The sequence below is a fragment of the Cervus canadensis genome, chromosome 29 (genome assembly GCF_019320065.1).
Source record: "Cervus canadensis isolate Bull #8, Minnesota chromosome 29, ASM1932006v1, whole genome shotgun sequence".
Classification (NCBI taxonomy): domain Eukaryota; kingdom Metazoa; phylum Chordata; class Mammalia; order Artiodactyla; family Cervidae; genus Cervus; species Cervus canadensis.
The window spans coordinates 47,867,517-47,890,729 of NC_057414.1; the positions used below are offsets into that span (position 1 = coordinate 47,867,517).

The 23,213-nt window shown below is 53.4% G+C and overlaps 1 protein-coding gene across 1 annotated transcript; it reads left to right on the top strand.

The window, feature by feature from the left end:
- The first annotated feature begins 646 nt into the window (after positions 1 to 646).
- FGF4 (fibroblast growth factor 4) lies at positions 647 to 2,561 on the top strand. The gene is made up of 3 exons (XM_043452727.1): positions 647 to 986; positions 1,543 to 1,646; positions 2,385 to 2,561. Exons 1-3 carry the CDS (start codon positions 647 to 649, stop codon positions 2,559 to 2,561), a joined length of 621 nt encoding a protein of 206 aa, XP_043308662.1.
- The last annotated feature ends 20,652 nt before the right edge of the window (positions 2,562 to 23,213 follow it).

The following is a 23,213-nucleotide window of genomic DNA, read 5'->3' on the forward strand; positions in this document are numbered from 1 at the left end:
TGACTTCTCCGAGCCGAGGGTGCTGGCTGAGGGCTGCGGCCGAGAGGGGCACCCACGGAGACCCGACAGGCAGGGGCAAAGTGCAAGAGGCCAAGCTTGGGCGGAAAGACAAGAGCGGAGGAGACGCCAGGTCGGGACCCCCAGGTCCGTGGGCAGGGGCGGGGGCCGAGGACCCTCCAGGTGGCCGCGGCGGTGCTGGGCCCCGGCCGCCTTCCCTCCCCCAGCCCTGATTGGCAGGCGGCCTGAGACCAGCCGCCGCGAGCGCCACAGCGCCCCGGGCGCCCAGGCGAACGCGAACGGCCCCCTGCGGGAGTAGAAGGGGGCGGGGGGGGTGGCTATCGGCTATATATAGCGCCTCGGCGGCCGCGGGCCCAGCGCGCAGGGAGGCGCGCACCGCTCCGCAGGGTCCCAGCCCGAGCCGTGCGTCCTGCCACCTCTGCCCGCCTCTCCATGCAGCCCAGGTAGCTCGCGGCGTCCGGGGGCCCCGTCACTCGCCTCCCGCTTCCTCCCGCCGCCCCCCCGGCCGGGCATTACCTGCCCCGGCCCAGGCAGTGCGCTCCCGCAAGCCCCCCGAGCCCCAGACGAGCTCGCCGCCGGCTTCCCGGGCGCACTGACCCACCCGCGGACGCACGGCCCGAGGGCGGGGATGGCGGGGCCCGGGGCGGCCGCGGCAGCGCTGCTCCCGGCGGTGCTGCTGGCCGTGCTGGCGCCCTGGGCCGGCCGAGGGGGCGCCGCCGCGCCCACCGCCCCCAACGGCACGCTGGAGGCCGAGCTGGAGCGCCGTTGGGAGAGCCTGGTGGCTCGCTCGCTGGCGCGCCTGCCAGTGGCCGCGCAGCCCAAGGAGGCTGCCGTCCAGAGCGGCGCCGGCGATTACTTGCTGGGCATCAAGCGGCTGCGGAGGCTGTACTGCAACGTGGGCATCGGCTTCCACCTCCAGGTGCTCTCCGACGGCCGCATCGGCGGCGTGCACGCGGACACGAGTGACAGTGAGTGGGGCGGGCCGGACGGGGAGGGTCGGGGCCCGGGGCAGCGGCCGCCCCTTCCAGCCCGCAGAGGAAGGTTTCGCCGGCACCTGCTCTTGGGCTCTGGGAACCAGAGCGGACTCGGTGTCCAGTCCCCTCCGGCGTAGAGACGCCGGGTACGCCAGCACTCTTGGCTTTGTGCAACCCGGCGGCCGAGCCCGCCTCCCGCCCTCAGAAGTCTGAGATCTGGGTGCCGAATTCCAGCGCCTTCGCCCATGGGCACCGGAAGCACGCCAGCCACCGGCAACCCGCGGGGGGCCGGCTCGGGCGCCCACGTCGGGGCTGGACTCGGGCCGCATGGGGCCACCCGGCTCCTGCAGTCCCGGACTGGGCGCGGCCGGCGCGGGGCCGGGACAGGGGCCGAGCCCGCGGGGCTCCGGGAGCCCTTGCGGGGCGACCTTACGCTCATCTCCACCCCCACAAGTGGGGGTCCTGAAGGGGCGCAGGCGGAGGAGGGGGCCAGGTGGGAAGCTCGGGCCGAGGGTCCGGCGCCCGGGAATGACCCGCGCCCCGCCCCCAGGCCTGCTGGAGCTGTCGCCGGTGGAGCGCGGGGTGGTGAGCATTTTCGGGGTAGCCAGCCGGTTCTTCGTGGCCATGAGCAGCCGGGGCAGGCTCTACGGCTCGGTGAGTACCGTGGGCCCCGCCGAGCCGGGCAGCATCGTGACGCTTCCAGGCCGCCCGACGCCAGGATCGTGGAGCTGCGGTGGGGGTCGCGGGATTGAAAGTAACCCCCATCCTGAGGCAGGGCCGGTCGCCCTTGTTGTTCAGTCGCTCAGTCCTGTTGGATTTCTTTGGCGATCCCACAGACCGTCGCCTGCCAGGCTCCACTGTCCATGGGATGTCCCAGGCCAGAATCCTGGAGTGGGTGGGTGCATTGCCAGTTCCAGGGGATCTTCCTGAGCCCGGGGATCCAACCTGCATCCCCTGCATTGGCAGGGGGATTCTTTACCACTGCGCCACCTGGGATGCCCAGCCAGCCCAAAGCAGAGGCCCAGGCCCAAGACAGGGCCAGCGCTCCCGCAATCCTTGAGTGGTCACTTGCCAGCGGGTCAAGGGTGCCATCGGGAGCTGTTGCCTGGAGCCCCCGGGGCGGGTCCCCGTGGGCAGGACGGCAGTCTTTAGGCGGACACTGAGGATGCGCTGTTCTGGCTCCCAGGTGCCGGGCAGGTGCCTGGAGGAGCAGTTGCTGGGGACTGGCGGGGTCCCTCTCCTCACCCTGTGAAAGTCTGGATACCCTGACTTCCCAGGAGGGACCTCCCAGCCAAGGAGGGGCTGGGAGAGAGAGGAGTCCCTGACCACTGCCCCCGGGGTCCCTTGGCCGGCGATGGCCCCCTGACACAGCTCCTCCTCCCCCCCACCCAGCCTTTTTTCACCGACGAGTGCAAGTTCAAAGAGATCCTCCTCCCCAACAACTACAACGCCTACGAGTGCTACCGGTACCCCGGCATGTTCATCGCCCTGAGTAAGAACGGGAAGACCAAGAAGGGGAACCGGGTGTCCCCCACCATGAAGGTCACCCACTTTCTCCCCAGGCTGTGACCCTTAGCGCCCCCCGGGGAGGGGAGTACCGAGGGTCTCCTTGGTGCACTTTCTTCGAATGGACAGTTGAATGCAAGAGTAGATGTAAGATATTTAAATTAATTATTTAAATGTGTATATATTGCCACCAAATTATTTATGGTTCTGTGGATGTGTTTTGTATTTTTCTGGAAGAACAAAAGCAACCCACCCACCCCCTCACCCCCCGCACCCCCTGCCAAAGCCTGAGTTTTTCTGGTAAAACAGTAGAGACCCTCCCACTGGGTTTATTCAACTCGTTGGAAAGTTGTCACAAGTGGCTGCTGCTATTCCTTGTATTAAACCGGTGAGGTCAGCCTCCGATATCAACCCCTGCTTTGCACTGTCCCCTGTGGTTTGGCAGTGAGCATCTCTGTGCCTGGAAAGGTTTCCTGGGGCTTTGGAAGCCAGTGAAGGAAGCTCCCAGGCTTGGCTCCCTTCCTAGCATCCTGCAGTGCCCCACTCCCTTTCTGCCCTGAAGATATTCATCGGGACGTATCGGTTTACTTCGGGGACAGAAAGCGCGCTGTCGAGACCACCGCGGCCACTCCGTTTTTAGATCTGCCATGTTTGACCTTTGAACTTTGCTGCAGTCAATCTTCCTCAGTCTACCAGATGGGGGAGATCCGTGGGCAACTTCATAAACTCCTGTTTTCCTTTTTTGGACCGGCCACAGCCACTGTTTCTTTGTGGCCGTTGGGGAAAAGGCAAAAACAAAGTGATTTTGTAAAACCTGATGGAGAGGAATTGATATACCACTGGGAGGCTGGGAATGGACAAGATTGGATTTATAACCACCGCCAAAACCGGAGGGGTGAGAGACAGTTTGTGGTAGCGGAGACTTCTGATAAGTAATAGCATATATATATATATCTTCTTTTTAAAAACACTTCCCTGTGTTTGGGAAGCTTTGGGCTGGAACTAGCTATTCATTTAGGTGACATGTCCTTGTAATTGTCCAAAAACACTTAAGGCAGTTTGCATGCAGGAAGGTGCTGCTTCTGTCCGTTGCATTCCTGATTAAGTGGATTTCATATCTACCTCAAAAGCCCTTCAACTGCTCATCTGGCAAAATCTGCAGAAAGCTCAGACCGAGTGTAGAGTTTTGCCATCCCAAGTGGCTTTTTTTTTTTTTTTTTCCATATGTAGCCAAAAAGGATTGCAGATAGCCTTGGTGCGCCCCATTCGAACCTTGTCACGTTTGAGCTATCTTTACCCCACGATTTACTTTTAGTAAGGATAATCATCGTGAAAATATTTGCAGACAGCTGTTAGAGTCCACTGTATGGTCACCAAGTAACCTTATATTTTTCTTTATATATTTTACAAATGTAACCCCTGTCCTGGAAGCAAAGATGGAAGAGGCAAGGGTCGGTGAGGTTTAAAAAAAGTTCCGAGGTGATGGCAAACATTTAATTTTAATGAATGACTTTTTCGAGTTTATACAAAATGACCTTAGCTTGCTACCAGAGATGCTCCGAATGTTTCCTCAAGACTTTAATACTCTCCTAAGATGTTTCTGAACCATCTCCCGAATTAACTTTATGGGAGTCTACAGACAGCAAGACTGGAAAATCTGATTGGCGTTTTTGTCTTTCACATTCCTTTTTAAAACTCTTTGTTCAAATGCAAATCATCTACTTAAAATACTGTTCTTAAACTGAAGCCTAGAAGAAAGAAGCCACTTAAGACGGGACCCTACATCTCACACTGCTGTTCAGACCGGGTAGTAAAATTTTTAAAAAATTTTAAGACACGCCCTAGACTCCGGGAGTATTGAGCGATGCTCAGAGATCTGGGTGCTGATTGCGGGGGGTGGGGGTGGGGTGGAGGGGGGAAGGTTTGGGGGGGAGCAGGGGCTGGAATTTATGGCTGTTCTGTATTTACTGTATTCACATAGTAACAAACCAGATTGTTTCAGATGCCTTGCATATTGCACGACGCCTTGTCTCAGATCCCGATCTGATTGTCAGGAACTCAGATGTCTTAAGGGGAGAACTTGGCCATCCTTGACCACGTGTAGATATCCAGCGAATCAAACATGAAGCGTTTAGAGGTGTCGTTGACTCTTTGAAATATCATGAAGTGTTTCTGTTGCTGTGACGGGGATCTGCGGTTTCTGTGCTACTGCTGCTTTCAGAATCTGACTGTAGTTTTATACAGGTGCTGACCTACACTGAGACGTATGTGCTGTGCACACCCAAACACAGAATAAATGGAACACGTTCACCACGTGTACAAAGAGTCCCGTTGGCCTTGATGAATGTGACTGGGGAAGGTGTTGCAAACGATTAAAACCTGCCTTGAGATGCCAATATGTGACTCCCCCCTCCCTGTCTCCCCGTGTCTATTTGAGGCCCCGAGCCTTGCCTTGCTGGGCCTGGGGCTGGGGGTGGAGGAGACGAATTTTAGCCAGCTGTGTCCACACAAATGTGGCCTTGAAGACAGGAGCCTGGGGTGGGGGGTGTGTGTGAGTGTCATAGAGTGATGACTCTGATTCTTGCAACTGGTTCTCCCGATGGGGCCAATTCGCACTCTGTCCACCCCCCCTCCCCGGGGACTAGCCAGAGCCGTGCCCCTCACCTTGGTCACCGGGCTGACCGCTCTGTACTTGCCTGAGTGTGGCTCCCGGAGCTGGTCATAAGACTGTCCCAAGCAGACTTTTCAACCTCTCACCAAGCAGTCTTGAAATCAACATAATGAACCCCAGTGAGACTTAGAAGGAACTGGAGAGACTTTCCTGGTGGTCCAGTGGTTAAGACTCCGAGCTCCCAGTCTGGGGGCCAGGGTTCCGTCCCTAGTTGGGGAACTAGATCCCGCATGCAGCAGCTAAGAGTTCCCACATGCGTGCCCCGTCTCTGAGTCGTGGCCTGCTCCCTGTGACCCCGTGCCCTGTAGCCTGCCAGGTTCCTCCGTCCATGGGATTTCCCAGGCAAGAATACTGGAGTGGGGTTGCTGTTTCCTTTTCCAGGGGATCCTCCCGACCCAGGGATCGAATCTGCCTCTCCTGCTTGGCAGGCGGGGTCTTTACCATTGAGCCACCTGGGAAATCCCAAGACTTTGCATGCTGCAACTAAAGACCCTGAATGCTGCAACTAAGAGCCGCACAACCAAACAAATCAATTAATATTAATAAGAGGAACTAGAATAAAATCACACAGACTAGAACCATCCAGAGTGTGTCAGTCACCGCAAAGGAGCAGATTGTCTCATGAGCTCTGAGTCAACTATATATATATATCCAACTGGTCTCTACTAGGACGTGGCATAGGAGGTCTCAGTCATGTCAACAGCAATAAAAAAAACAAAAAACTGAGTACTGACCTAATGGGCCAAGAATCTGGGTTCCCCGCCCCCCCGTAAAATATATCCAATTGGTTGGCAAAAAGACCCACAAAAAGCCATCAGGGCTGTTCTTGTTCAGTCGTTAAGTCGTGTCCCACTCTTTTCCGCCCTGTGGACTGCAGGCTTCCCTGTTCTTCACTGTCTCCTGGAGTTTGCTCAAATTCACTTCCATTGAGTCGGTAATGCCATCCAACCATCTTGTCCTCTGTTGCCCCCTTCTCCTGCCTTCAATCTTTCTTAGCATCAGGGTCTTTTCCAATGAGTTGGCTCTTCTCATCAGGTGGCCAAAGTATTGAAGCTTCAGCTTCAACACCAGTCCTTCCAATGAACATTCAGGACTGATTTCCTTTAGGATTGACTGGTTTGATATCCTTGATGTTCGAGGGACTCTCAAGAGTCTTCTCCAACACCACAGTTCGAAAGCATCAGTTTTTCAGTGCTCAGCCTTCTTTATGGTCCAACTCTCACATCTGTACATGACTACTGGAAAAACCAGCTGTGGGGTTCCTTAATGGTACCTATGTTGCTAAGACATCACATTATTATTTTTGATGCCTGTGATCTAGGGAGGACAAAAATACATGGACAAAGTTATGGGTTAAATGGTGTGCCCTGCAAGAAGACACACTGGAGTCTTAACCTCCATACATAGAATGCACTTTGTTTGCAAACAGGGTGTTTGCAGAGGGAATTGAGTTAAAATAAGGTCCTTAGTATGAGCTGTAGTCTTCTATATGACTGGCGTGCTTATAAAAGGAAGGTTGTGGAAAGAGACAGCCGTGGATGGAGGAGGGCTGAGGTGATGCGTCTCCAAGCAAGGAGATGGCAAGGCACCGAGACCCCCGGTCGGCGTGCAGAGGCCTGGCCCCGGCTCTGTCAGCCTCAGAGGGGCTCAGCTGCCCACACCTCGACCTCGGGCTTCCGGCCTCCAGGACTGAAGGACCACACATTCTTGTTAAATGATGCCACCCCGTCTGTGGGCCTTGGTTGCTGCAGCCCTCGGGGAAGTAGGAGGGGTAATTCTTTCTCCTCCTTGGGGTGGGGATGGGGGGGCGGGCGAACCCCTGACCCATGCCCAGCCTTGGCCTTTTCTCCAGCTGTCCCCTGTGGCCCCCCAGGTCCAGGTCTGTCCCGGCCAAACATGGAAAGCTTCATCCAGCTTCTGGGTGAGAACCTGTCCGCGGTTGGCAGAATCTTGCAGTTGAACTGAGCTCCCATTTGGCCTTCCAGCCTCTAACCTAGGCTGAGAGTGGCTACACTGGCCCTCTCCAAAGAGGGGGTTGAAAACTCATTCATTCACTCTGCCAACTTATCTGTTGCATCCCTACTGTGTGCGGGGCGCAGTCCTAAGAGCTCGGAATACCCGAGTATTCCTGCCTGGGTGGGACCCTCACCCTGGAGCCGGGGAGTAGGTGAGGCAGAGAGGCTGGGTCCTGGGGCCCCGTCTCCACGGTCAGGGTGGGCCTGGGGACAGCAGAGAAAGGATGTGGCTGGCCGGGCTGAGAATAGGTGGCCACGAAGCGAGCCTCGGTGCCTCCACCTGTGTGACCTTGGACGAGCCAGGAGACTTCCCTGTGCCTCAGGGGCCCGGTGTCAGGACCGAGGACACACTGCTTGTGAAGTGCTGGGTACAACAAACAGTCACGCTTCCCTATCGTCATTGTTATTCTCCTAAGAGACTTAATTACAGTCTTAAGGTCTCAATCCTTTTTATCTTCGAGCTGATGGGATGATTTTTCTGGCTAGGTGTTAGGAGTCGCTGTCAGGCAGAACAAAGGCCCGCATCTGGGCGTGGTGGGGTCTTCTCGGAGGAGGGCTGGCTCGCCCGGTTCCTAAAGGGAACTCGGGAAACCCACCTCTCACCCAGAAGCCTGCACTGATGCACTCCTCTGTTCTAGAACGTGATGGGGCAAGGGGTCCTAGGGTCTCAGGGTCGTTCTTCAATGAAAATGAATTGTAATTGTTCTTGATTTAGCATTTGAATCCTAAATGTTTCTTTAAAAAAAAAAGTGGAGGAATTCCCTGGTAGCCAGTGGCAGACCCTCACAGGCTTAGACAGGCGTGGTGGTTCCTCCTTTCTGGGAAAGTCAAGGAGCAGGGGGACTCGGAGCCATCAGCAGCTTTGGGGATAAAGGTGTCATCCTGGGAAGGGGTCTGGGTGGGGAACGTGCATTTACCACACTGGCAGCTCTTTGTAACTCTTCCACTGATCAACTGATTAATAAATTATGTAATTATTTGCTTGCCCTCCCCCAAGTCAAGTCCACACTCTGCCCTGTAGACAGGAGACCAGGATTCATATATCGTATGACATCCCTTGTATTCGGAATCTAAAAGGAAATGGTACAAACTAATTTATTTTCAAAACAGAAACAGGCTCACAGACTTAGATAATGAACTGATGGTCACCAAGAAGGAAGGATGTGGGGAAGGGATGGCTAGGGAGTCTGGGATGGACATGTACACACTCCTCTTTCTTTTTAATTGTGGAAAACAAAACATAAATCTAGATTCATACATAAGTGTTAATACACAATACTTGTTTTTCTCTTTCTGACTTCATGTAGGGCAAGAATAGAGAACAGACTTGTGGATACAGCAGGAGAAGGAGCGGTTAGGGTGAATGAAGAGAGTAGCGTTGACATATATACACTACGGTGGGAGCAGATAGCTGGTGGGAACCTGCTGGATATCACAGGGAGCTCAGCTGGGTGCCCTGTGATGACCGCGTGGGTGGGACGGAACAGGTAGGAGGGAGATTCATATACGCATATTTACTTTGTGGTATAGCAGAAATCAACACAACACTGTAAAGCAATTATCCTCCAATTAAAAATAAATTAAAAAAAATAAAGACTCCAGGCTGCATTAGCAAAAACCAAAACAAAAAAACCCCACAACTCCCCCCAAAACATAAATCTGTCATCTTAGCCATTTTAAGTGTACCAGCTTGAATGGCATTCAGTTTGGTTCAGTCGCTCAGTCATGTCCGAATCTGCGCCCCCGTGGACAGCAGCATGCCAGGCCTCCCCGTCCATCACCAACTTCCGGAGCCTACTCAAACTCATGTCTGTCGAGTCGGTGACGCCATCCAACTGTCTCATCCTCTGTCGTCCCCTTCTCCTGCCCTCAATCCCTCCCAGCATCAGGGTCTTTTCCAATGAGTCAACCCTTCGCATGAGGTGGCCAAAGTACTGGAGTTTCAGCTTCAACGTCAGTCCTTCCAATGAACACCCAGGACTGATCTCCTTTAGGAAGGACTGGTTGGATCTCTTTGCAGTCCAAGGGACTCTCAAGAGTCTTCTCCAACACCACAGTTCAAAAGCATCAATTCTCTGGCTCTCAGCTTTCTTTATAGTCCAACTCTCACATCCATACATGACTACTGGAAAAACCATAGCCTTGACTAGACGGACCTTTCTCAGTAATGTCTCTGCTGTCTAGGTTGGTCATAGCTTTTCTTCCAAGGAGCAAATGTCTTTTAATTTCATGGCTGCAGTCACCATCTGCAGTGATTTTGGAGCCCCCCACAATAAAGTCTCTCACTGTTTCCATTGTTGCCCCATCTATTTGCCATATAGTGATGGGACTGGATGCCATGATCTTAGTTTTCTGAATGTTGAGTTTTAAGTCAACTTAAATGCCATTCAGGTATTGAATGCCATTAAATACCTTCATAATATTGTGCAACCATGGCACCCATCCATCCCCTATAACTCTCTCATTCTGCCCAGCTGAGACTCTGTCCCCTGTGTGTGTGTTAGCCATTCAGTCGTATCCAACTCTTTGCAACCGCATGGGGTGTAGCCCGCTAGGCTTTTCCATCCAGGTGATTCTCCAGGGAAGAATACTGGAGTGGGTTGCCATTCCCTTCCCCAAGGGATCTTCCTGACCCAGGGATTGAACCAAGTCTCCTGCATTGTAGGCAAACTCTTTACCGCCCGAGCCTCCAGGGAAGCCCGACTCTATCCCCGTTAAACATGAACTCCCCATCCCCCTCCCCTAGCCCACCGCTCTCTTATCTGTCTCTATGGACTTAACTCCTCTTGTTAGTTTGGTCCTAGGTCGTGTCTGACTCTTTGTGACCCCATGGATTGTAGTCCACCAGGTTCCTTTGTCCATGGGATTTCCCAGACAAGAACACTGCGGTGGGTTGCCATGACCTCCTATAAGCAGAACCACAAAGTCTTCGTCCCTTAGTGTCCGGCTTATTTCACGGAGCAGCGTGTCCTCGGGGTTCGCCCATGTCACGGCCTGTGTCGGAGTCCCCTTGCTTCAGAAGGCTGAACGATGCTCCCCTTTTGGTTGTCCACTCAAGCACCCAGGGCCACCTGGGTTGCTTCCACCTTTTTGGCTTTTGTGATTGCTGCTATGATAGCGCTTCAAGACCCTGCTTTTACTTCCTTTCACTTGAGAACATGCCCAGAAGTAGAATTCCTAGATCCTGTGGTAGTTTTGAGTTTTTGAAGAACCTCCATACTGTTTTCCATAGTGGCTGCCCCATTTTACACTCTTAGCAACAATATACGAGGGTTCCACTTTCTCCACATCCTTGTCAACATTTGATTTTTATGTTTTTTCCCTTTGATAGTAGCTATCTAATGGGTGCTAGGTGGCGTCTCATTGTTGTTTTGATTTGCATTCCCCTGCTGGTTAATGATGTTGAGCATCTTTTCATGTCCTCACTAGCCATTTGCACATCTTTTGGGGGAAATTTCTATCAAGTCCCTTGCTCATTTTTTTCATCATGCTGTTTGCCATTTAGTTTATGAGTTCTGTATATCTTTTCAGATATAGGATTTGCAGATATCTTCTCTTATTCTATGGATTGCCTTTCTATTCTGTTGACAGTGTATTTTGCTGCACAAAATTTTAAAATTTTCTCGAAGTCCAATTTGTCTTTTTTTTTTTTTTTTTTGAATGGAAGATTCTTAACATTCTATAGTGCTTTCCAATTTTTAAGAGTTTCACATCAATGATTTCATATAATCCCATAATAACCCCTCTTTTTTTTTTTTTTTCTATTTTTTCTTCTGTTGTCTATGCCTTTGGTGTTATAACCAAGAAGTCATTGCCAAATCCAATGTCCTGAAGATTTTGCTCTATGTTTTCTACCAACAGTTTTATAGTTTTAGGTGTTATATTTAAGTCTTTGATCCATTTTGAGTTCCTTTTTGTATATGATGTTAGATAAGAGGGACTATATATTTTTGGGGGGAGGGACTTATTTCTTTATTTAATATAGCAGATAGTTCATTTATTTCCAAGTCTTTCTTTCCTCCCAATCTCTTGTATCTATAATTTTAAAAAATATTTGTTTATTTGGCTGCACAGGATTGTGGACGCAGCCCGCAGGATCTTCTGTCTTGGTACGAGGATTCCAGCTGCGGAACATGGGCTCCAGAGCGGGGGTAGGCTCAGTAGTTGAGGCAAACGGGCTTAGACGCTCCACAGCATGTGGGATCTTACTTTTCCAACCAGGGATTGAACCCACGCCCCCCCACATTGCGCGGTGGATTCTTAACCCCTGGGTCACCAGGGAAGTCCCACTCTCTTGCATTTAAAAGTGAACTGGGCTGACAGGGACAGAACGCAGGGTGTCCACTGGGATAAGGTGGGACAGGGCATGGCTGCCTCTCTCTGGTCTTGACCACCACGTGGGTCACACCTTGATGCTCCTGGGCAGGGGGGGCCTCCTTTCCCGGAGGTCACATCCAAAGTAATGTGACATATCTCCCCTCCTGAGCCAACTTTTACTCCAGCCTGCCCAGCCTTGCCCAGGAGGCCTGTGGCATGCACATCTGGAGACAGAGGGTCTTTGGCTGTGGTGCCCTTAGACCCCGGGCCCTGCAAGTGAGAGGATCTCATGCTTTAGACTGTCTTCCATATTTCCGGTGTGGGGGCTGGCTGGGGCCAGCAGTGCCATCCTTACGGGGTGCAGCAAAGCCAGACTGAGACCCGTGTCGATCTCAACCCCATTGCTTCCCTTAGGAGGTGTGCTGTGACCTCTGCTTCGCCTACACACACACACACACACACACATGTGCACGCCCCCCACATGGGGTTGACCAGATGAACCCAAAGAGCCTCAGGACTTGCCCCCATGGGATTATCTTGGGGCCCAGTGATCAGGTCACCCCTCAGGGGTGGTCTCTCTGGACCCCGAGCCCCAGTGCCCACACCTTTGCCTCTGGTCTGGCCCCAGGCAGTTTCCATCTCTAGAGCTTCCCGATGTTGGTCCTGAAACATCCCCTCTGGGTTGTCAGTCTTGGACTCCCCAGATCCAGGGCTTCTAGAAGGAGAGCCTGGGTTTGGGAGGTGGGAAGGACTCCTGGTGCTGCCCTGTACTTGCTGTGAGTTTTGAGCAGAGAGATGGAACATGCTAAATCCTGTTCCTTCAACACCAGGGTGGACATTATGATCATAAGCCCTCCCTTCTCGTAGGTTGGAGGATCCTTAAGAGACCTGAGGCAGCGCTGCCAGAACCTCAGACACTCAGGCACTCCAGAGCCGCTGCCGCACACGTCTGCGGGTCGCCACCGCGTGATTCTAACTGTACGATCTCAACTGACATTTACCTGATACTTGTTTCCATCAACCCCTTTGTTACTTAAAGGATTGTATTTTAAAACTTTACAACTCCAGGGCTTCCCTGGTGGTGCAGTGGATAAGAATCTGCCTGCCAGTGCAGGGGACACGGGTTCGATCCCTGGTCCAGGAAGATTCCAAGTGCTGCGGAGCAACTGGATCAGTGCTCCACAATGATTGAAGCCCCCATGCCCTAGAGCCAGCAAGCGGCGACTGCGGAAGCCTGGGAGCGTAGAGCCCGTGCTTTGCAGCAAGAGAAGCCAACACAAGCCCGCGCACCGCAACTAGAGAGGAGCCCCTCTCTCGCGGTTAGAGAAAGCCTGCGTGCGCCGATGAGACCCAGCACAGCCAAAAATAAAAATATAGGTGTACATGTCAAAAATAAACAAGTAAATAAAACCGTAAAAAAACACAGAACTTTACAACTCCAGCTGAAATGGAGAAACATTGTCGCTTGCCATACCCAGAAGGTAACCCAGGAAAACAAACGTAAAATGATGCTGAGAAGTCCTTGTAAGCTCCAAGCCAGGGCGTGCCCTCTTTTTTTTTTTTTTTCCTAAAGGGAGATTTGCAAGTGTTAGAGGTGTGTTAAGGGCTTACTATCACCAAACAGAAACTTTCTCCTCTTAATGAAAATGGCTGAAAGGCAGTGTCTTTCTCCCTGTGGGATTCCGTGTGATTTAATGCCTCCCTGTCTCACCCAAAACCCCCTCCCCTGACGGAGGCAAGCGTGACACTGTGCTTGGATAAAACCTGTTAATACACAAATGGGACCAAAACCTGGAGCCAAACCCCAGAGCCCCCTTCTCAAGGACCGGTCAGCCCTATCCCTCTCTCTGCAGAAGCCCGGACTCTTGGATAAAATGGTATATGACAGGGGCCCCCGACCTCTGAAATCTACTGCCTGATGATCTGAGGCAGAGCTGATGTAATATTAATAGAAATAAAGTGCCCAATAAATGTCATGCGCTCAAGTCATCCTGAAACCATCCTCCTACGCCGTTCGTGGGAAAGCTGTCTTCCACAAAACTGTCCCCTGGTGCCAGAAAGATTGGGGACTGCTGCTCTGTGAGCTTCGGTGCAGGCCTGAACATGGCCATTCTCCTGTGACTGGGTGAGCTTCTGAGTGCTCCCACCTGTGGAAGTGCCTCTGTGCCTTCCTGGCTGGGTCATGAAAAGCAACTCGGCTTCCATCCCCTGGACCCCTCGTGCTTGCAGCCCTGAGCCCTGCCTCCTGCGGCCGCCATGCTGGGGGGAAGCCCAAGCTGCATGAGGAGGCCGGGTGTCCTTGCCGTCTGGCAACAGGCCTGGCTGTGTCTGGAGTCTAAATCACGCCAGCCCAGGCACCAGACTTGTAAAGAAGCCTCTGGATGACGCTAACTCTTAGGTGCTTTTCCTTGAAGCTGAGGCTGCAGATGTCATGCAACTGGGACGAGCCATCCTGTTGTGTCTTATGCAAGTTCCTATGACAGACTCAGTTAGCTCAATAAAATGGTTGTTGTCTTATACCATGCGGTTGGGGGGAGTTGATTATATACCAGGAGATACGAGGAGCAGGCCCAGACAGAGAGAAAGGGAAGATGGACTGATGCCTACACCCAGCACTCTTTGCAGCCCACTCGCTGCAAAGGATCCGAGGACACCCAGGGCAGGCAGGCTGGCTGGCTGGGCATTTTGCTTCCTTGGTGCTGGGAAGGGAGCGGAGACAGGGAGGGGGTAGAGAACACTGCTTGCTTGGCCTTGAAGGCTTCTGGGAGAATCCAGGATTTCCCTGGGCCCTGGGGGAACTGCAGGATCAAGGGCCAATGTTTCTTGATGGGTCTCCTGGATGGCACGCAGTCCCTTCTGAGCCCTGGGCCCCAGGAGGGGGCCACTTTACAGGGAGAATTGTTTCTGACCCCAGGACCTGGCAGAGGGCTGCCACTTGTCCCAGGGGCCCAGGAGCTGACTTTCCACAGAGTCAGCAGAGAGAGGATGGTTGGCCCCCTTCTCTTCTGCTCTCCTGCCTCTCCTGCCCTGAGGAAGGTACCTCTGGGCCCTCCATGGCCCCCATCACCCTCCACTGTTCAGCTGAGCAGGTAAGAGCTGGGGGAAGGCGGAGTCATGAGCAGGCACAGAAAAGTGAGTGTGTCCAACGGGCCTTGGCTGCCTGGGTAGGAAGGCCCAGCCAGTGTGTGATGGAGATGCAACTGGAAACTGACCCCAAATAAAAAGGACATCTCTTGAAGGGATGCAGTGAAAGCCCACAGAACAATTGCTTTTTCAAATGGGTTTTAAGTGTTCAATAGATGGATTTTGGAAATAAAGATCTTCCCAATCCAGGAATCGAACTGAGGTCTCCTGCATTGCAGGTGGATTCTTTACCAGCTGAGCTTCACTGTGGTGTGCTTGTTGAGTGAATAACTGAATTAATATGTGACATCTGATGATAGCTGGGCTGGAGGTGGTTACATGTAGTTAAGAACAGATCTTTGAAACAGAACAAATTAGACTATTTACTAAGGTAAATAATCACCTAGACTTATGGTTGCCATTTTGGCATAATCTGTTGGTTTATTTACTTAATCTTTTTTTTTTTTTTTTTACCTTTTGGCTTTTTTACTTCATCTTTTTCTTTAAATCAACTCAGTTTGTATTGCTGGGTGGAGCTCAAGCTGGAATCAAGATTGATAGGAGAAATATCGATAACCTCAGATATGCAGACGACACCACCTTAATGGCAGAAAGTGAAGAAGAACTGAAGAGCCTCTTGATGAAAGTGAAAGAGGAGAGTGAAAAAGTTGGCTTAAAGCTCAACATTCAGAAAACTAAGATCATGGCATCCAGTCCTATCACTTCATGGCAAAGAGATGGGGGGAAGATGGAAACATTGACAGACTTTATTTTCTTGGGCTCCAAAATCACTGTGGATGGTGACTGCAGCCATGAAATTAAAAGACACTTGCTCCTTTGAAGAGAAGCTGTGACAAATGTAGACAGTATATTAAAAAGCAGAGACATCACTTTGCCAACAAAGGTCTGCCTAGTCTAAGCTATGGTTTTTTCAGTGGTCGTATGTGGATGTGAGAGTTGGACCATAAAGAAGACTGAGTGCCAAAAAATTGATGTTTTTGAGCTGTGGTGTTGGAGAAGACTCTTGAGAGTTCCTTGGACTGCAAGGAGATCAAATCAGTCAATCCTAAAGGAAATCAATCCTGAGTATTCACTGGAAGGACTGATGCTGAAGCTGAAGGACCAATAATTTGGCTACCTGATGCAAAGAGTCAACTCATTCGAAAAGACCCTGATGCTGGGAAAGATTGAAGGCAGGAGGAGAAGGGGATGACAGAGGATAAGATGGCTGGATGGCATCACTGACTTACAGGACATGAGTCTGAGCAAACTCTGGGAGATGATGAAGGACAGAGAAGCCTGGTGTGCTGTAGTCCAAGGCATCGGAAAGAGTTGGACAAGAGTGACTGAACAACAACAACCCCAAGAAAAGTATAATGTTATAAGATAATAATTAAATGAATCTAAGATGAATTTTGGAGAAGGCAATGGCAACCCACTCCAGTACTCTTGCTTGGAAAATCCCATGGATGGAGGAGCCTGGTAGGCTGCAGTCCATGGGGTCATGAAGAGTCGGACATGACTGAACGACTTCACTTTCACTTTTTACTTTCATGCATTGGAGAAGGAAATGACAACCCACTCCAGTGTTCTTGCCTGGAGAATCCCAGGGACTGCGGAGCCTGGTGGGCTGACGTCTGTGGGGTCACCCAGAGTCGGACACGACTGAAGCCACTTAGCAGCAGCAGCAGCAAGATGAATTTTAGAATTTCCACACCCTGGAAATTGAAAAAAGAAAAACAACAAAACAACCCTGGTAGATGGAGTAGCCACAGATTCTTCCCAGTCCTGTAGAATCTGCCCCTGGACTATGCCTTTGCGGTTTCCTCATTAAACGGTGGACTCTATCTCTGCTTGAACCTGGGCTTGGCCACGTGACCCGCTTTGGTCAATGGGATGGTTGGTCAACGTGATGTCAGCCGAAGCTTGAACGCTGCTTGGGCTTTGGAGCTTGCTTTCTCTTACTGCCCGTGGGAATCTTGTGTTCTCACCACGAAGAGGCCCACCAGACTGTCTGCTGGAAGAAACAGACAAACAGCCCAAGTATGCCTCCTCCTCCCCTCCAACAGCTCGCCAGCCGCCAGACACACAGGTGAGCCATCTTCCCTCATCATCACGGACACACCTGCAAGTCCCAGGTTGAGAGGAAGGGCACATGAGTCCCCACCAAGGGTGGAACCCAGATCCAGATGGGGGACCCCAGGCTCCGGGGCCAGGCCACCATCTCCCAGCCGCGCTGCGGCTGGGTAGATTGTCTCTCTCCCCGACTGGTCTGGCCCGTGCCCCCCAGGCACACTCACACTTCCTAGGGGAGCCCCCTGACCTCTTCCCAGCTCCTTGACACCAACCCAGGAGGCTGTGGATTTCAAGACAGGAGCAGACAGTGCCTGGAGAAAAACCCAGAACTGGCCGAGCCCCCAGAGTCTTTGAAACCAGCTCAGGGGCCGGGCCTGATTTGTACTTCAGAGCTAATGTGATTAAGGTCGCGTTTGTCGCCAGAAAATGTTAATGAACCCAAACAGCCCCCAGTCACCTTCCCGGGGTGCTGCCCAGGAGGACTAGAGCCCAGTCCCGCCATCTCCAGAGCTCTGAAGCTTTGCTGAAATCCTTGCTTTGGGGTCTTCTGGAGAGGCAGACCCTACGAGGGGGTGCTGTGGTACCTCACTTCATGGGTAGGCAAGACAGCCTACAGCTACCTGCCAGGCTGGTGGTATGGGGTCCCTTCGACCCCAAAATCTCTTTAACCCTTAAACTTCCTGTAACCCCTTCTCCCCAGTGAGGGACTCAAGAGACTGTCCAGGCAGAAAAGATCAGAAGGCTCACAGGTGTCTGAGCCCCCTGTCCAGTGATGAGGTCAAAGGCAGGCATTTGAGAGTCCCCGGCCTGCTGCAGCAAGTGGTGACATACCAGATAGCTTCAGACGATGTCGCTTATTTCCTCTCCCTGAAATTAGGGTCCTTCCCACCTCCATTAGCTCCCGGGGGCTCCCCATGTTCCTGGGTGTACGTGGCTCTATTCCCCCAGCCTCTGTCTTCATTGTCACCTGGCCTTCTCCCCTCTGTCTTGCTTCTGGTTCCCCTTTCTCTCCTCTTATAAGGACACCTGTCATTGGGTTTAGGGTCCACTCTAAGTCCAAGACGATCTCATCTTGAGATCCTTACCTTAGTTACATCTGCAAAGACCCTATTTCCAATTAAGGTCCTATTTATAGGTCTTCCCTGGTAGCTCAGATGGTAAAGAAACTGCCTATAATGTGGGAGACCTGGACTTGATTCCTGGGTCAGGAAGATCCCCTGGAGAAGGGAATAGCAACCCACTCCAGTACTCTTGCCTGGAGAGTCCCATGGACAGAGGAGCCTGGTTGGCTACAGTCCATGGGGTTGCAAAGAGTCGGACTCGACCAAGTGACTAACACACAGGCCCTGGGGGTGAGGACTTGGACACGTCTCCTTGGGGGTCACCTTTCATTCCTACGCAGATCGGGAGGCAAAAGCCCAACGCCACCTCGGCCAGCCTGGCTGGACCAGGAGCCGCTCTCCTCGGCTCTGGATGAAGAGGGAGCTAGATGGCTGTCTGGCTGGCCCCATGCAACACCCTGGCCCAGACAGAGGAGCAAGTCCATCGTGTGTGCCCTCGGGGCAGAGATGTAACGTGGAGGAAGACAGAACCGGCCAGCTAGCTTCACCCAGCCCTCAGGGTTCCTGCCACCTCCCAGCCTCAGCTCCCTGCAACACTCCATACCAATCCAGCCCCAGGGCCTTTGCACTTGCTCCTTAGCCTGGGGTCGTCATGTCCCCGATCTTCACAGATGGGTTCGTCTACATCTGAATGCCATCTCCTCTGACTCCAGCTGGAGCAGCCTTCTGGATGCTCCCCAGCAGCCCCCAGGCCATATTAACAACCCAAACCATGACGTTCACCTGTGTTACGTGTCATGAGAGCAGGTCCTTGCACCCCCAGCATCTGGAAGAGCGCCCAGCACTGGGCAGGGACAGGACCCACTGTTTGTTGAGTGAAGGAATGAGCACAAATAGAGAAGCATTACTCTGTAGTCTGTGGTTCACCCCCAGCCCTGAAAATCAGCTCCCAGGCAGGGCCCTGGGGAATGTTGGGGGAATCTCGGTCCTGGCTCCCGCAGACTCCTGCGTTGAGCCAGGCAGACCCCTGGGGACAGGATCAGCGGCCACTTGCTGCATTGCCCGACTTGGAGCCTTTTGGTGAGAAATGTGCATTTCTGGGGGAAAGATGACCTCAGGAAATCTCCACCTATTCATGTGCAAACACCAGGCCTCTTGGGGTCCCCAGAGGCTGGGGCTTTGACAAGCTGGGGGCAGTGGGGGTGAGGGGCACCAGATCCTAAAGGCTGGCTCGGGGACCAGGAGCCGAGGCCGGGCAGACACACAGCGCCAGGCAGAGGGGTGGCCAGGCCAGGCGGTCCCTCTCCCGGGGAGCTCTCACCCTGCTGGTGTGGGAGACGAGCCCGCTGGGCTCCCGGGGGCTGCTGTGGCCCCCAACTCTGGCCCCATTCATGCTAGACCTTGGTCCACACTCACTCCAAGCAGTGGGTGTGTGCACAGAGCAGGGAGGCTGAGCGCCTGGGTTCAGCGCCAGCCAGTCAGCCCATCTCCCGAGGCCTTGGTTTCCTCATCTGTAGGACGAATCTTACTTGTTTCTTTTTCTGCTTCTGACCTTGAAAATCTTATAATTCCGGCGCCTCTATCTCTTGCCGCAGGACTTTCATGGACTGCCCTCTCTGAGGCAGGGACCTCTGGATTGTTAGATACAATCCAGGGTGCCCAGTTAAATTTGAGTTTCAAGTAAGCAATAAACGTTTTGGTGCATGAGCCATGAATTCAGTTCAGTTCAGTCACTCAGTCGTGTCCGACTCTTTGCAATCCCATGGACTGCAGCACATCAGGCCTCCCTGTCCATCACCAACTCCCAGAGCTTACTCAAACTCATGTTCATCGAGTCGGTGATGCCATCCAACCATCTCATCCTCTGCCGTCCCCTTTTCCTCCCGCCTTCAATATTTCCCGGCATGAGGGTCTTTTCCAATGAGTCATTTCTTCGCATGAGGTGGCCAAAGTATTGGAGTTTCAGCTTCAGCATCAGTCCTTCCACTGAACACTCAGGACTGATTTCCTTTAGGATGGACTGGTTGGATTTCCTTGTTGTCCAAGGGACTCTCAAGAATCTTCTCCAACACCACAGTTCAAAATAATCAATTCTTTGGTGCTCAGCTTTCTTTATAGTCCAACTCTCACATCCATACATGACTACTGGAAAAACCATAGCTTTAACTAGATGGACCTTTGCTGGCAAAGTAATATCTCTGCTTTTTAATATGCTGTCTAGGTTGATCATAGCTTTTCTTCCAAGGGGTAAATGTCTTTTAATTTCATGGCTGCAGTCACCATCTGTAGTGATTTGGGAGCCCCCCTCACCCCCAAAAATAAAGTCTCTCACTGTTTCCATGGGCCATAGTTATACTGAATTTGGAAGATACTTATATTAACAAAGTATTTGACATGTACCTGAAATTCAAATTGAACTAGGTGTCTTGTTCTTACTTGTGAAGTCTGGCCGTTCTAATTCCCAGTTCTTTTTTCTGGGCCTTGAGGACACTTCTGTAGTCCTCTCTCCAGGGCAGATCTTACAGGGAGACTGACCTGCAAGACCAGGGCAGGAAGGGCAGGGTGAAGCCTAAGCTTTGGGCTGGCCTCAATTGTTGGGGTCCCACTTCTAGGTGGTCCTGACCTAGGGGCTGTGCCTTAAGTCACTTTATGGATCACTGCAGCTTGGGAGAAATTCACGTTTCTCAGGGGGCCGTGCTGCGGGCGCCCAGGATCACAGATGTCTGATGCTTCCCAGGGAGGTCCCGAGGGCTAGGACCTCTCTGCCCTTTTTCCCCCAGGATGACCTAGGTACAGCCATAGAGGACCTTTGCTCAAAACCCCTGCTAATTCCCACCCCTCTGGCCTCTTGTCTTCTGCAGTCTCCTCTTTGACAGAACCACTGTCTTCTGCCCTTCGAATCTGGTGAGGAGGGAGGCAGGTCGGCAGACAACCCTGCCTCGCCCAGAGAATGAGGCTCTGGGTGGTCCTGCCTGCCCCAGGGTGATCGGGTCGGACTCCAGCCCTGACGCTCTCTCCCATCCCTGGGGGCCTCCCAGATTTGTGATTCTGAGCAAAATGCCCCACAGCTGACTCTGAACGAAACACACTAAAGACCCTGGCTTCAGGCTGGCTGCCCCCTCCTCCAAGGAAACACAGGGCACCCAGGATCAAGCAAGCATTTCCTGCTGCCCGTGGAACACCAGGTACTATTCTAGTGAATTTCCCTGGTGGCACAGACGGTGAAGAGTCTGCCTGCAATGTAGGAAACCCAGGTTAGATCCCTGGGTTGGGAAGATCCCCGGAAGAGGAAAGGGCAACCCATTCCAGTATTTCTGCCTGGGAAATCCCATGGACAGAGGAGCCTGGTGGGTTACAGCCCATGGGGTCTCAAAGAGTCAGATACTACTGAGTGCGCGTGGTGAACACTGCTCACAAGAACTCCAAATTTATTACCTTTTCATTTTCCCGAGACTTGATTGTGCTTCTCCCGAAAAAGACAGGAACCTCCCCAGGAGTCAGCCTTACAGTGTGAGGTCTTTCTCTCCATCTGGAGAAGGAAAGGCTCTCACCAGCTCTCCTGATGGAATCTCTCCTCCCCGTAAACCTCTCCGCTGAGGACACCCTCTTGGGGTCCCCCACTATTACGCCGAGTTTTTCTTCTGTAATTTCAGAACTTTGCCTTGAAGTGAGGAGAGGCTAGGAGAGGGGGGCATTTTTCATGGTGGTGATTAATAAAGTAAAGAAAATTAGAAAATAACAGAGCATCCTAGGAGAAAGGGGTGTTGGGAATGCTGGTGCTTACACGGGACTGGGGGCAGGGGCTGCGATTTAAATTCAAGTGGTGGGAAAGAACTCGTTGGGAGAAAAAAGGCCTTTGAGCAGCAGGTGGGGGTGTGCCAGGCCGAGGGCGCAGTGGGGATGAAGATGCCCAGTGTTGAGGGCGCTGAGGGCAGAGGCAGACGAGAGTGTCCGCTTGGAGTGAAGTGGGAGCCGATGGCCATTTGCAGCAGAGCAGGAGCCTGGTGTGACTTGTTCTGTAAGCAGGTCGCTCTGGCTGTTGGGCTGGGAACAGACCGTGGTGGAACGGGAAGCAGAGACCGGCCTGGACGCCCTTGAAGCCACCGAGGCGGCAGGTCCGCGGCCGGGACCAGAGAGAGCTGGGAGGTGGGAGGCGCAGGGAGCTTGTTCTTTGCAAATACCACGCCAGCCCAGCCCGTGGAGACAGCCAGGCCGCCTCCCTGTCCTCGACTTCAATGGCCGCTGACCCTTCAGATTGGAAATGCATTTGTTTTTCTCCTTTTCAATGAATGATTTATTTTCCGGTCTATGAAATGCACCCACCACACATGCTCATGAGCTCACAGACCCAAAGAAAGAACGTCAGGAATTTCCCCTCCCCGCAGCCCTGCCGCTCTGCCCGGCCCCCTCACCCCTGCTGTGTCCAGCGCCCAGAGGTCCCCGGCCAGCAGCAGCCCTGCGGGACCCGGCAGGCCCTGTGGGAGCAGATTCCAGGCCCAGAGAGCCACCCGCGCCTTCGGCCACCCCATCCGGGAAAAGTCCTCTGCCTGGCTCACCCGTGGGCTGGTTGCTGGCAAGCAGGGGACAGTGTGGATTTCCAGGGGCCATCAGCTGAGCCCTTGGGGCCCAGCGGGACGAGACCCAACAAGAGGAGAGGGGAGGCAGGCGCAGGCCGAGCCCGGGAGGGCCCTGGGGAGGGGAGTCTGCCAGCTCTGCTGTGCAATCTTGGACAAATCACTTAATCCCTCTGTTCTGTACGCCATCCAACTGCAAAACAGCATTTAGGAGGCCAGGGTGCTGGGAGCCTTAATTAAGCCAGGCTTGCAGAGGCCTCCAAGGGCTGCAGATGAAAGGGTCTATTGAAGTACAAAGCCTCCAGTCACCCTCTCGGGCCCAGGTGGGAGCGACAGCCACGAAAGGAGAAGGGAGGCCGTGGCCAAGGTCATCTGGGCCCCGGCACCGACCCGGCTGCGCTGAGATGAGGCCAGCCCGCCGCTGTCCCCTCCCTGGGCGCCACCTCAGGCACTGCAGCCCCTGGGACAGGCCGTCCTCAGGGAAGACCGAGGGCTGTGATGTCCCGCTCAGGGGCTGGGGACGCCTGCCTTTGACCGGCGTTCCAGGCGCCGCACGCAGCCCAGCCAGCCCACTCTTCCGTTTGGGTCCGGGCCGCCTCCAGGCCTCCGCCCTGCCCCTCGCCCACCCAGAGGTCCCCCTTCTCGCCTCCCTCCCAGTCTCTGCTCTCCTTCAGGGCCCCCAGGGGAGCTGGCCTCACCCCTCCATAATCAGTGCTGACCTGAGGGCTCCAGGCCTGGCTCCTGGGAGCTCAGGACCGCCCCCCGCCCCGGGCGTGTCATCACATGTATTTCCTCATCCCAGCGGTCCCTGGGGGTCGCATCCTGACCACAGGCTGGGGCTGGCTCCCCTGGCTGCTGGGAGCTGAGGACCCCCCGCC

Coding starts and splice junctions, on each gene's coding strand:
- FGF4 (XM_043452727.1), top strand. CDS start 647: ATGGCGGGGCCCGGGGCGGCCGCGGCAGCGCTGCTCCCGGCGGTGCTG. Junction 987..1,542: donor GCACGCGGACACGAGTGACA/GTGAGTGGGGCG, acceptor CCCCGCCCCCAG/GCCTGCTGGAGCTGTCGCCG. Junction 1,647..2,384: donor GGGGCAGGCTCTACGGCTCG/GTGAGTACCGTG, acceptor CCCCCCACCCAG/CCTTTTTTCACCGACGAGTG.